Raw genomic sequence first — 13,289 nt, forward strand, 5'->3', positions numbered from 1 at the left:
TATAAAAGTCTAGCGTTTAAACTGGAAAAATCAAATGTACAAATTCGTAAACAACTAACTAGGCTGCAGAAAAGGACCCAAGCATGATAGATGACCACAAGCTGAATACAAATCAGTAGTATAATAAGTTTTGAAGGAAAAGCTAATCACATATGGAGATGCATTACAGGAATGTCATATCTAAGAAATAGAAAGTGATTCAGCATTGTTGAAGCCTCACCTATAATGCGGTGTCCAGTTTAGGGTACCACACTACAAGAAAGATGGACAATTTTAAAGAAGCCAGAGGAGAACAAGAAACATGAATGGAGGTTTAGACAGCATAACATAAGGAAAGGCTGGTACCGTTAGGATTGGTTAGCCTGGAAAAGGGATAATTAACATTCTAAAAGGCCATCCAAAAGAGAATGGTGACCAGCTGGTCTGTCTACAACTGTGCAAACTGAGATGTATAGTGCAACAAGGGTAATTCGGATTGCCTTTTAGGAAGTACTTTGTCTTGGTTAAGCACTGAATAGATTACATAGAAATGGTGCAGGAGTCTCCATCACTGGAAATTTTTTATTGCAAATTAAATCGACATTTGTTTGGGATGGCTTACTCTTGACAAAGAGATGATCCTGACTTAAATAGAGAGTTGGCCTTAATTACCTCCAGAGATTCCTTATGACTATAGTGAAACATGCTAAAGCAGCATCTATGGCATTATTCTTTTTTAATTAATTGAATAGATGTTTTATCTAATTTATTCTGAAACTAACATAGCTTTTTTTTTTAATGAAAAACAGCTTGTTAAAATGTTCAAAATACTGATTCTAGTATGTTTTTTCCTCAAAGCACCAAATGGTTTAGTCCAGGGACTAAAAGAAAAATATAAAAAACCCTACAAAATCAAAAACTTACTTTTTGCTAAATCAGTAATTGAAAAATAGTTTAGTGGTCTGTCTGTATGTTTGTGGAAAAAAAACATCACTCCCAGGCTGGTATCCCAAATGGTTGTACACGTGTTTTCTTCTCCTTCATCTGCATCTGTTTTTTATTTTAAAGCTGATAACATCTTTTTTACTCGAATACTTAAAAAACATTTCAGTGGGAAACAGAATCATCTTCCTGTTCATAAGACCATGGAAGGTTTCTAGCACAGTTGAACTTTTCATTCTGTCAAGCTCCACTTACTCAGTAAAATGTCATATTAGTACCACCTTGCTCTGATCCTTTTCTCCTCCCTCTCTCTGACTTTCATTCATTACCATCCTGTTCACTGAGACAATAATAATGGCAGTTTAAAATTGCCAGCAGCACAAACTGGTAAAGATTTGAATACAGTAAGTTACTTTTTTGTTTTCTAAAGGGCAGAACAGGAGAGCAGGGGCCTATATTGCTTTTAATACCCAGAAATAAAACCTCAAATTATCCTGCAATTCCCTAGTTATAAGTAAGTTCTATTATATAATCACATGCCTCATTTTAATGCTGTGCCTGCCCCATCTACAGGTATGTGTGGTCCACTCTTACAGCATCATATTTTATTAGCAAAAATAATCAGAAACATGACCAGTATAAAACAAATCATTACTAATTCTACATTGAGGCAGGGTTCTTGTTTGAGCAACTGGAATCTTAATTTTTCTTGTACTGATTTATTCAATAAGGATATAATTTGCTTCCTTTCATGAATAGTTCTTTGCTATTGACTGTATAAAGCACCATTAATCTTGGAAGCTGAAGGGGACTTGGGAGAGACAGACATCTAAATAAAGAGAACAAAAAAATAAAAGGAGAAGACACATTTAGAAATCAGTTAACTACTTTGGCACTGTACAAATAAGGGTTCCTCTTTTTTTTTTTAGACACTGAGTTATACATAAACAGGATTTCAGTTATTGTGTCAGTTGGATGGTTGCAATCTTACCAGTATGGCAACAGATATAAATGAAACTTTTCCTTTTTCTCATTTAAATTTAATATAAATAAAGCTGCTTTAATATATTTTTCTCACTTCCACATGTAAATTCAGAAATTGAAAAAACTGTAGCGTTGCTAAATTCTGCCCATTATTTCACGTTAAGTGACTATGTAGAGAAGAGGTCAGGTTTCACTTTGGAAAAAGGCTCTTACACTATCACAGTATACATGGGCCAAATTTTACTTTCAGGTAACCGTAGCTCTCAGGGTATAGACATCCACAGTTTACCCATCATAGATTATGCTGCTAACTTCAAAGTCAGTTGTAAATGTCATCAAGTAGACTGAGCCATATGAGCCACCTCTCACTAGTTCATACCACAACCCACTATGCTGTATTGCTTTTTTTGTGAAGCAGTCTGTGAATCATTGTCTCTCATTTTGCGCTTGTCTCAATGTTTGAGCAGCTGAAGCAGGAAATGGGACACAGAACAGTAGGAAATCAGGAACTTACATTTTTGGGATTGCTGATGGTGGACTCGTGGGCTAAGTACAGACAGTCAGAAAACCAAAGGCAGAATCAATCCAACCTTTGCAGGTTTCTCTAAACTGCAAGGATTGAATTGTAAGCAAATGTAACACATTTGCCCTTGTGGGCAGAAGGAAGCAGACAAATACCTGCACTAGGCAGGCCAGAAGGTGGGGGCACTCCACCCAACCCCCTGCTGTCACCGCAGGCTCTCCCCTGCGCTGAGCCCTAGATTTCCGGAGCTGGTAGCCATGGCAGGTCAAGGGGCGGGAACAGAGCCCCTCTGCCCCAGCCAAAGCCTACCCCCCCCAGCTAGTGTCTGCACAGCATGGTGCGCCCCACACGACAGGAGCTTTTTCCTAAGGGGTTTTCAGTGTGGATGGTCAGCGGGCCTTAGGGCCACCACAAGGTCAAATTTAATTGTCAGTGTAGATATAGCCTTAGTGATACATACACATTAATCTAGTTGCTGTGCTTGATCTGAATGTCTTCACAGTCAAATGAACAAAATAGGAGTATACATGTCCATCAGTTAATGACTGATGACAATATTAATGAGCAGAAATACTACACTAAATGTGCATTGGAGTGAGCTCATGTCATCAAATCTCATCATTTTATAAAACTAATGGACACTTTAACTTTATATTCTTTCTTTTCTTTGGCTGTATTCCATGGTAATACAGTAACCTGAAGTAATTAATTATCTTTCATAAGAATAGAGGAAGGAGAGTGGAGCTTTGTATAGAAGTCATGAGATAGGGAAAGACGGTCATTACATTGAAGCTGTCTTAGCATACATTGCATTCTTGGTTCAGTGGAGTAAAAATGGGAGGAGTAGAACTTACCATTTTCTGCCATGCGTAACTTAAAGCAGTAATATATGGTGGCAGTGAAGACAAGTGTCATCAATTCTAGTTTGAACAATGCAAGCCACATCCCCCTCCTCATGTCTTATTCATCTCTGCAGAAGATTAATTCTTCCTTTAACAGGTCTGAAAATGACTGGCATACACAATTATTAATTTGTGTCATAAAAATATTACTCTTCATAATATAAAACATGTATGCCGAATTTGGTTCACAGCTAATACCTTCTTATACCTAGCTTATTCTTGTATTGTGTGTTCCCTTAGCATGATAAAGTTGTGGGATGTGAGCGCTCACACATGCATATGCATTGCACATCAGGCTGCTTGCAGACGTGGAAAAAACAAAACAAAGCAGCGCTTTAAGCTCAGCATGCCTCCATGCCAAGCACAGAGCATGCCCAGAAGAGGCATTGCATTAATTTGACCTGGCTCTCCCAATGTCTGTATAGATCGTGTGATTCAGCAGGGCTTTTTGGCGCTTTGATATAATAGCTGCTTGGATCAGGTTTAGATAAGCGTCAAAAAGTCCCACAGAAGTGCCCGATCTATACAGATGCTAGAGAGCTGGGTCAAACTAACATGCTTCCTCTTCCAGGAAAGTGCTGTGGGGGGAGGGTTCATGTCTGTCAGCAGCCTTTTTTTCTATTTAGCAGTGCAGTAGGGTATTTTTAAGTTGAGGTGACTTAAAACAATATAACCCATAAGATTAGATGGTTTAATGCCACTCATCGAATTTCAAACACTCATTCAGGGCTTGTAATACTCCTTCAGATGTCACATTGCTCTTTCAATAAATGTACTGCCATATGGCCAGATTCAGAAAACACCTCATCAGTCTGTTTCACAAAGCCAGTCAAGGCCCCCATCCACAAAATCTACTTTCCCTGAACCCCTGTGCAGTTTTAATATGCCATTATTAGGGTTTCACTCCCGCCCACTAATTTTTATACCTAGCCTATTACAAGTATTTCTCTTGTCAAAAAAGGGGATTTAATAATGCAGTAGGAGAGCACAGGACTCACTGACCCAGGAGACTCCCTTACAGTCACAGTGTTCCTAGAATCCTATTAGCAATTGGTATGAGATGCTGCGGTGCACATTTAGAATTAATTACATGAATTGTGGGAGAATGTGTTGTATTCTTCATCAAACTATTAGCCTCTGTAGCAGCTGCATTTTCTGTTTCACATGGCAGTGCCCATCTTATCATTTAGTCTGAGCAGGCCTGGACAAAAGAAAAGGCTCCTTTACATCTTCTTTCTTTGCCTTATTATATGGAATCTACAAGTGCAGCCATGCATTGTAAACATGTCTAGATTTCAGTTGCCCTCACTTTTTTTTAAATAAAAGAGTAGCTAAATGCTAAGAAGATGTTGCCAAAAACAACATGATGTAATGGGGGGGCGTGATTTCTTTGAGATTTATGGCTTTTTTTTTTTTTTAATAAATCTTTATTATTTCCCCTGGAGAGAAAAATACAACTTGACTATATTGTCTGCCTATGTTTTTAAGATCTGGAAGGCTTTGACTCTGTAGTCCCTGTTGCTGAGAAGCTCAGTCATCCAACTACAACCAGACCAAAAGCCACAGGCAGGCGACCACCTTCCCAGTCGCTCACATTGGTAAGTTGATTTTGCTTTCCTTTCTTTTAAATGATTTTCTGTAATCTTATTTTTAATAATTTCTGTGTCATCCAACCCTTTCAGTTACGCTTACCGTATCACTGTCACAGGGAGCCCATTCTTACAATTTGGCCATAATCTTGAATGTCACTTAAGATATTGTCCTGTCTTAAAAGATTGTCATCCATTCTTTGCATGCTGCTAAATCATCCCTGTCAATCCTGACTGGGCACCTAAAAATACCTAATAATAATCTTTGGAATTGAGCAGTTTGCATTAACTATCAAGTGTTTTGGGAACATTCTCCAATATGGATATTCCTTTGCCTCCATTGGAGGTCTTCAGAAATCGCCCCTATTTTCAAATTATACACATTCAACATGGTATTATAGAATCCATAAATACATTATACATTTCCTGGAATGAAGTTTCAGCATGTCTGACATAAGGAACTTACTGCATTGTAAGTTTATTTGCCAAATGATATTTCTTCATCATTTGATTTGCTATTAAATGGTAAATCAAACCAAATAAATATACAAAAATCACTATTTCTTCCTCTCTGTAAATTTATATGAATTTTTGGAACATGGAGATTTTCACAGACATATGGGAAATGTCTTTGTGGGAGCCTCTTGGCTGTTTTCATGATTAACTTGCACACTCTGTGTGATGGTCCATCCTATGTTGGTGTTATAATGCACCTATAGGTACAGCTACTCTACATATCAGATTATACTTCTAAATTTCGTTATCTAGATATGTATCAACTATTTGTGTGTTCTTGCTTGTGTACCTTGCCTCATCTACTGTAGAGCTGTTATTCTTGGCTCATGCAGTTTTTGGCTTAAGATTCTCTGATGAGCAAAATCTCTAGTTGTTGTTTTTCCCAGCTTAATTTTTCTTTCTTTTCATACTATTTTGCATCCCAGAAAGTCAAAATTAAAGCAGGCTACTGCAAACAATAATAGCAGTTACTGATCTGCTAGAAAAAAGAAAGGAAATACTAGAGAAAAATGGAAGGTTATATTAATTTAAAGAAAAACAATCCTTGGATCAAAATTGTGCTGGCTCTTCACAAGGTGAAATGTATGTGTAAAGAGATGAGGGAAAGGACACAATGAATTTCTTCCCTGTTTACACCAATAGCACTAGAAAACCAGTCCTACTGCACCAGGGTGGCTGACCTGACTTACCTCAAAAAAAATTCTGACTTGAGGAAACTAAAATTCTTTCTGGGAATGGCAGCATGCCCACATTTTGAAATCCTTTCTAGGTTAGGTACAAGTTGTGTTGAGTTATAACTTTTTATTTGATTGTACTGACTATTTGCCATGTAAATAATATTCTTTAGTGTATGAAACAGTCTGTTTTTATTTTTTGACTAGTCCTCCCTTTCAAGTTCTGATTTCTTTGACTCGCCAAGTCCTGAAGATGAGAAGGAGGAACATGTCTCCCTTACACACAAAACAATTGAAGTGTCAAAGAAAGCAAAGACTGTTACAATATCACAAGTAAGTTAGATCACTCTACCTCTACTATCTTAACTTCATGTACCTGGATTTTCTTTATTTATTTGTTAATTATTTCTTTGAGAGATTTATACATGATTGCTATCACTGTAGATAACTAGGCATCTCCGAGTAAGCTGGAGAAAAAAAAGCAAGCTGTACTGAAGGATTATTGTACCATAGACAAAAGGCCTATGTTTGGTCTACACTAGAGAAGGTTTGCCCTGTGTGCAGCTATTCTGGCACAGCTATAATGCTAAACCCTTCCAATGGAAACAATGTTTATACTTCCAATAAAGTTTGTTTGTTCTTACAGCTTATGCTACTTCCATAAGTGAAACAAGGAAAAGCTCTTTTGGGCTAGAGTGAAGTACATTTACATTGAGAAGATTTGCCAGTAAAAAACAGAATAGTTTCTGTACAACTGTATCTGTATTAGTTAAAAAAGAGGAATAAACTATACTGGTAAACTACCTTTATGATTGTATAAATGTATCCACTATAATACATATTAATACAAAATATGTATTGGTATAAAATTGTAGCCTTATGTGAAAGAGAGTTCATTTGTTACAAAAACATTTTGTAGACCAGTTTGTAAAATGGAACAAAACTTTCCTATCTCCTGGGAATGTCACAAGGATAGAATGATCATGAGGCAACTTGGTACTTCAGTGGTGTGGGTCACTTACCTGCTTAGGTAGGTTAAACAAAGAGTCCATAGCTTAATTATATCAAGGTGAACAGAGACACGGTACAAAAAGTTAATAGTTGAATTCTTTGTCATGGCAGATTATTACACTTCCATATTATTATTTGGCAGATTATTACACTTCCAACAATGCCATGTTTTTTTTCTGATGGGCCATACTAAGGGACTTTTGAGGCATATATATATTCGTTGGGCAAAAAGAAGGAAGACAGAATCGTTCAGTTAGTGCAGAATGACAATTGTAATCTGACTACAAAAATTCATAGGGCAACATACATTCTGTACTCTCAAAAATAAAGCAGATGGTTTAGGCATCTTTTAGCATGTAAAAATGGCTAAGTGCTGAGTAAAACTGTGTATGCATGTAAAGCTTCGTTTTCTTAGAGAATTATCTGCAATATTTTTAACACTTAGTTAAAAATATGCATCAAAGCTTCTAACTCGTTGCACTTTTGTGTTGCCCTTTCCAGTGCCTTAGACTGGATTATCATTTTTTCCTTACCTTTTGTAGCAGCTTTGACAGAAAGCCTTCCAGTGGTAACTTCTGGAATCACTGACAGTCTCTGATGTGGAGCATGTTCATAAATGTAAATTTGACTACCTGGTTTTGTATCCAACATGTGGACAAGCCTGCCAGGGTCCTGGCCAAACCTTTCAGTATGATTACAAGGCAGAATACCTAGTGGTGATGTGTTTGCCTTTCAGAAATCAGAAGCTTTTGATCATTGACATTCATTGTTTCTCTTTAACAGGTGTCTGACAATAAAACGTCATTACCTCCCAAACCAGGGAGTTTAACCAGTGGAATTAGTGCACAAACATCATTATCCTCCTCACCTTCAACTGTACTTCATTCAGTTACTGGGGGAACAACAGGCCAAAGGTCAAATTCCCCATCCTTATTCAGTACTGAAGGAAAGCCAAAGACTGAGTTCTCTAGTCAGGGGCAAGCAGCCTTGGAGGAACTGAGAACACAGGTTAAGGAGCTACGAATCATTATTGAAACAATGAAAGACCAGCAAAAGTAAGTGTTAGAGGCTACAAGATCTATTAGGAGGGAGAGAAGAGGCAAGATTGGGGAGAAGGTGGTTAATTGTGTGTGAATTCTGTTGAACAGTCTCTTGAAGATATGTTATGGGGAAAAATGATAAAAACTGTATTGATTAATCTGGAACAGTTTTTCTGGAGCTGTATTGTTTTATGACATATGTAGGTGTTAATGGCTTTTCAAAAAGCCGAACTTTAGACTTGACACGGGTTAATGGTTTGAAAGTGTTCAATATGAGAGAAGCAATTAAAAGACTCCTAAGTACATTGATCCTAAAGCTTTTGTAGTAGGTTTTGATACTAAAATGATTAAATATGTTCTACATTAACACTAATAATTTGTTGCTTATCTGTTAGTGCAATTGCACAGAAAGCTATTACTCCAGATCAGCGGTTCTCAACCCGTGACCCGCAGGCTGCATGTGGCTCAATCAGCACACTGCTGCGGCTCGTGTGACATCCTGTACGGCCTACATAACACACTGAGAGCTGCAGGTGTGGCCCACTATGGCATATAGGTTGAGAAACACTGCTCCAGATGAATTACTGAACTGTGATTAATAGAGTAACTAATTGTTGTATTTTTATCCCGCATCTTATTTATTTAGGTGTCTTTTGTTTGTTTTGTTTTTTAATTGTCCATGATCTTGGGAGAATCTGGGGCCTTTTCATGACTTAGTTGATATTTTCCATTGTTTCAGCGGGAATGAAAACAGGAAACTCTCAGTCAAGATGTCTGTTGTGGTATTTGGGCAGTAAAAAATAAAAAGAAAGCTGAATGTAAAAGCATACTTGAAGATACTGTACTGGAGAGGCATATGGAAGAGGGACAGAGAAGGAGATTATAAAAGTCTATGGTGGGAGGGTCAAAAAAGAATGTGGAGAGCTGCTCATTCACTGTCTGCCCCCCCCCCCCCCTTTTGAGCCAACTTGACTGCCTTTCATAAGCGGCAACTAGGCCCTCAGTCCTTCAGCCTGATGTTCTAACACAAGTAGGCAAAATATGGTCTGCCAAAGTATTTTATCTGGGCCACAATGTGTCTGTCAGCCTTGCCTGGCCCAAATGTGGGGAGCATCTTGGATTGTGGTACGTGCAGCTGGTCCTGCCACCCCTGGGTGTGTAACTGGGCTGGGGCAGCGCAGCAGCTGGACTCTGCTTCCTGGCAGCCTGGTGATGGCACTTCCATCCAGTTGCCACTGCCCTGCATCTCTGCCGCCAGACCTAGTCCTGCTGCCCAGGCACCCTGCCTGTCTCCCCCACACCCACTGCTGGGGGTGCTGGATGGAGCAGGCGGGTGGGTGGGTGGGTCTCCATGGAGATGTGCCTGGGATCCTTGGAGGCACTGTGTGCTTGGCTGAACAGGTGGGATGGGGCCATGGGTGGGTGGGGAGCAGCGTCTGGGAGTGGGATGGGCAGGTGGAACTGGGGCCAGGATTGCAGGGTGGTGACAGCGCAAGGCCAGGGCCCAAGACAGAGCTGTGATCCTCTCCCAGCACAGCCCTGGTCTGTCACTGCTCCACGATCCCAGCCCTAGCCACCCATCCTGCTCCCAGACATCGTTCCCCACCTGCCCACAGCCCCATCCCATCTGCCTGGCTAGGCATGCTCTGCCCAGAGGGGTCCTGACCTGTCTTCATGGAGACTCACTATCTGCCTGCTCTGTCCTGTGCCCCCAGTACCCCCTTCTCCCTTTCCTACACCTTGCCCATCACAGAGTCCCCTGGACAACAACAGATTGTTATTGATCCAAACCTTGGAATTATCTTGTTTCCTAAATTGCAACAAATGGTGTTAAGATAAATTGTTTTAAAAGAGATAAATGTGTAGCAACATAGGCAAAGCTTATGTTACTAGTCTTGTTAACCTACCACCATCCTAATCCATTTTGCTGCCCCTCTTCTCTTCAATTTTTTCACTGTAGTAGGCCAAAAATGTAACCCAGAGGTTAGAGAATTCTGATACTGCTTCAGGGAGGAAAACAAGGCTCAAGAAAACAATTGTACTTTCATTCTAATATGTGAACTTTGCACTATTTTTAATAGAAAAGAGATCAAACAATTGCTGTCTGAATTGGATGAAGAAAAGAAGATCCGTCTACGATTACAGGTAATTTTCATTCTATAGGCAGGAGGCAATTTCACTGGGATAGTGGCAGATCAGATTTAGGACCAAGAAGCTCTTATGACACTTGAGCCTTCTAGCCCAGGGCTGCTCCAACTTGGCTCAACATGCTGTGGAGGGGCTGGCTGGGACATGAGTGCCTCAATGGGGAACTAGCTGGCAGGCAGCTCCCACACCTTAGGCGGTGGAAGGCCAGGACTAATGGGGCTCAGCCCCACCAAACTCAGAGCAGTGGGTAGGGCCACAAGGCAGCCCGGCCACAGGCTGCAGGCAGCTGCAGCAACAGGCGGGAGGGGAACAGATACAACCAGGATCACAGCCCAGCATGTGGATCACTAGCTGCCCAGTGTGGCTGGCAAGTATCAATCCATTCTATGAAGGGGAATGGGCTGGGGAACGGGGGCGATTGAGGCCCCCATGGTGAGGAAGAGAGTGGAGCACAGGCAGGGGCAGGGGCTGGAGGGAGTGGGGCTCTGGCCAGGCCGGGTGGTGGGACAGTTGGAGCCTGCACAGCTCATCAAGGGACACGGGCAGGGGCGGGGTCCTGCTGCTGTACGAGGGGCAGAGGCTGGCTGCTGCTGTGCGCTGGGCTTTGCCTTACTCACCCCCACTCCTGCTCCTGCCTGTGTCCCACTCCCTCCCTCACTGTGGGGGCCTTGATCTGCCCCTTCGCCTACAGACTTACCTGCTGTGGGGGGGGCACGCCTATGCTCAGCCCCCACAAATAATTTTTTCTCCCTCTGCCTATGCCCCACACTGAAGCACCCTCATGCTCCAGCCATCCCCATCAGTGTCTACATGTGCGTCGCAGCGAACTAAATAACTCCATTGTTGGATAGTACTTGTGTCTGGCAGTACTATCCTATGGCAGAGTCAATTAGTTTACTCTGTCCTAATAGCACCGCACCTATAGATGGTGATGCTTTACTGCAGAGCTAATTAGTTAGCTCCTCAGTAAACTTCTCATGTAGAGACACCCCAGTGTAGTTTCTGTGCAAAGAGGAACATTTTGGGTTGGGAAGCACTGCAAAGACTCCTAGGAGAGAAATCTGAAATAGTAGGTTCATGTCATGTTCCAGTGACTGTCCTAGTTTGGTTCTGGAGCTATGTTCAGCTGTCTTTAGTGAGAGTTAATCACCTGGATTTGTGCAACCCTTGGCAGTGGTGTAAGTAAAAAACAAAACAAAACAAAACCAAAAAAACCCCAGTTCTCTCCTCTTCCCCCCCCCCCCCAAATACAAAACCTATACCCCACCCTGAAATACCCAATGATATAGGCTTAATTTGTTATGCTACTTATGGCAGCTATTCCTGAATTTGATTAGGTGGCACATTTTTTTTTTAAATCTATTTTTTTTTCAGATGGAAGTTAATGATATAAAGAAAGCTCTTCAATCAAAATGAATACTTGGTAGATGGAATGTTACATTACTCATCATGACTGAGACTCAAATTTATGCCCCAGCCAAAATAACTTTGTGCCAAATGATTTAAGAATTGCCTCAACATCCCTTTGTTTGAAGGATTAGCACAAGAGTTTTGATAGCACAACAGAAATACCAACGAAAAGAAAAACTACACGAAGCAGTTGCTGTATGGCACTGGTTGTGACTGAAATTGTTACTATTGTGCTAAAGGCTCTCTACTTCAAGATCACAGATAAAATGAAAACTCAGGCAGTTTAGTCCATAGTGGTACTATTTTGATGATATTTTTCCATAAATAAAATGTATTTCAGATTATCCGTTTACAAGCTTTATGATTTTGATTTTTTTTTTAAATTGCCTTTTGTCACAGATTCCTAAAATATTTGTACTGCATATAGTCAGGAATGAATGTTACTGTGTGTGTGTGGTGGGTGGGGGGGGTGTTGCTTCAGGTAGAAGAGCCTACTTTTTGTGTTATGGTTTTAAATTCTGTTATATATGCAATTTTATGTCCAAAAAAATATACAAGATAAATTTAAGTTTGTGTACTAAAGTGTATTTAAAAGAAGAAGAAAACAATGGAAAAATCTGGTCTTTGCAATGATTTGTGCCTTCTTTTTGCCACACTGATTGAAGCTGGTTGCAAACCAGATCTCAAGATAATGTAGCTGTCCTGCTGACACCTGTCATTTTGGTCCACTAGAGGTCACTCTTAATATTTAGCTGCTCTGTCAATACAGTCGGATGTGTGCTAAGGTGGCATGACAGACTGCAGGTTTGGGAGCAGCTTTGTCTTATCAGCTGTGGCTTTTTAGCTTTCCTGTTTTTAATAGGCCTCTCATTCAGCTAGAAAGTTCATCTCTGCTTGATTTTTATTACAAAAACTAATCACCTGCCTCCGTCCCCAATTTTGCACATGGAGTGAACAGCAGATATGCATTACTAAAGCAAAAATAAAAAAAACCTAAAAATCATCAATAAAAAAGTTGTTTTATTTATGCATGAAGTCCTTCATTGTGCGTGATGTCATTTATGTGGTATCATTTGCCATGTTCTAGCAGCAGTGCTTTCTTTCCTGCTCTTATTGAAACCAATGTTAAATGTATCTGTGTGTGCATGTAGTAGAACATTTCTCCTTTTCAGAGTAAACTTTTTCTTTCCTGTTAGTGCAATTGGAAAACAAGGAATTACAGGACTGCTCTGGTTTCATACATTCTCTGATGGCAGTAGGTTTCTTTCAGCCACTGAGAACAGTTGTAATATGCTCTGCTATCTCTGTTGAGTTTATATGAAGCAACTAAATGCAGCTATTTTTGCACAGCTTGTGGAGGGAATGAGTGATAATGCTGAGGTTACAGAGTGGTAAAAATCAAACAAAGGATTCATTATTCCTCATGCCAAGTGTTATTAATTGATTTCACCCCAGAGATCCTACACCACAGATTTCTGTCCTGCCTGCCAAGATCTGGATAGGGCTTATTTCTCTGTCTATTAGTAGCATTTATAAATGGCCAGAGGGTTTCCAATTTTGTGATTTGGTCC

The 13,289-nt window shown here is 40.3% G+C and overlaps 1 protein-coding gene across 12 annotated transcripts in view; it reads left to right on the top strand.

Annotated features, from left to right (window-relative positions):
* Positions 1-12,753, top strand: part of SH3KBP1 (SH3 domain containing kinase binding protein 1) — a 361,711-nt gene extending 348,958 nt beyond the window's left edge. For 11 of the 12 annotated variants that reach the window (XM_059720872.1, XM_059720874.1, XM_019495083.2 and 8 more), the window contains 5 exons: positions 4,819-4,928; positions 6,317-6,442; positions 7,904-8,175; positions 10,242-10,305; positions 11,683-12,753. In XM_059720872.1, the coding sequence (XP_059576855.1) occupies positions 4,819-4,928; positions 6,317-6,442; positions 7,904-8,175; positions 10,242-10,305; positions 11,683-11,724 (614 nt within the window). In that variant the 3' untranslated portion in view covers positions 11,725-12,753. Of the gene's footprint in view, positions 1-4,818; positions 4,929-6,316; positions 6,443-7,903; positions 8,176-8,555; positions 9,460-10,241; positions 10,306-11,682 lie in introns of those variants that run through there. The other variant, XM_059720873.1, reaches the window with a different exon arrangement.
* The last annotated feature ends 536 nt before the right edge of the window (positions 12,754-13,289 follow it).

Source organism: Alligator mississippiensis, chromosome 1, assembly GCF_030867095.1.
Source record: "Alligator mississippiensis isolate rAllMis1 chromosome 1, rAllMis1, whole genome shotgun sequence".
Taxonomy (NCBI): domain Eukaryota; kingdom Metazoa; phylum Chordata; order Crocodylia; family Alligatoridae; genus Alligator; species Alligator mississippiensis.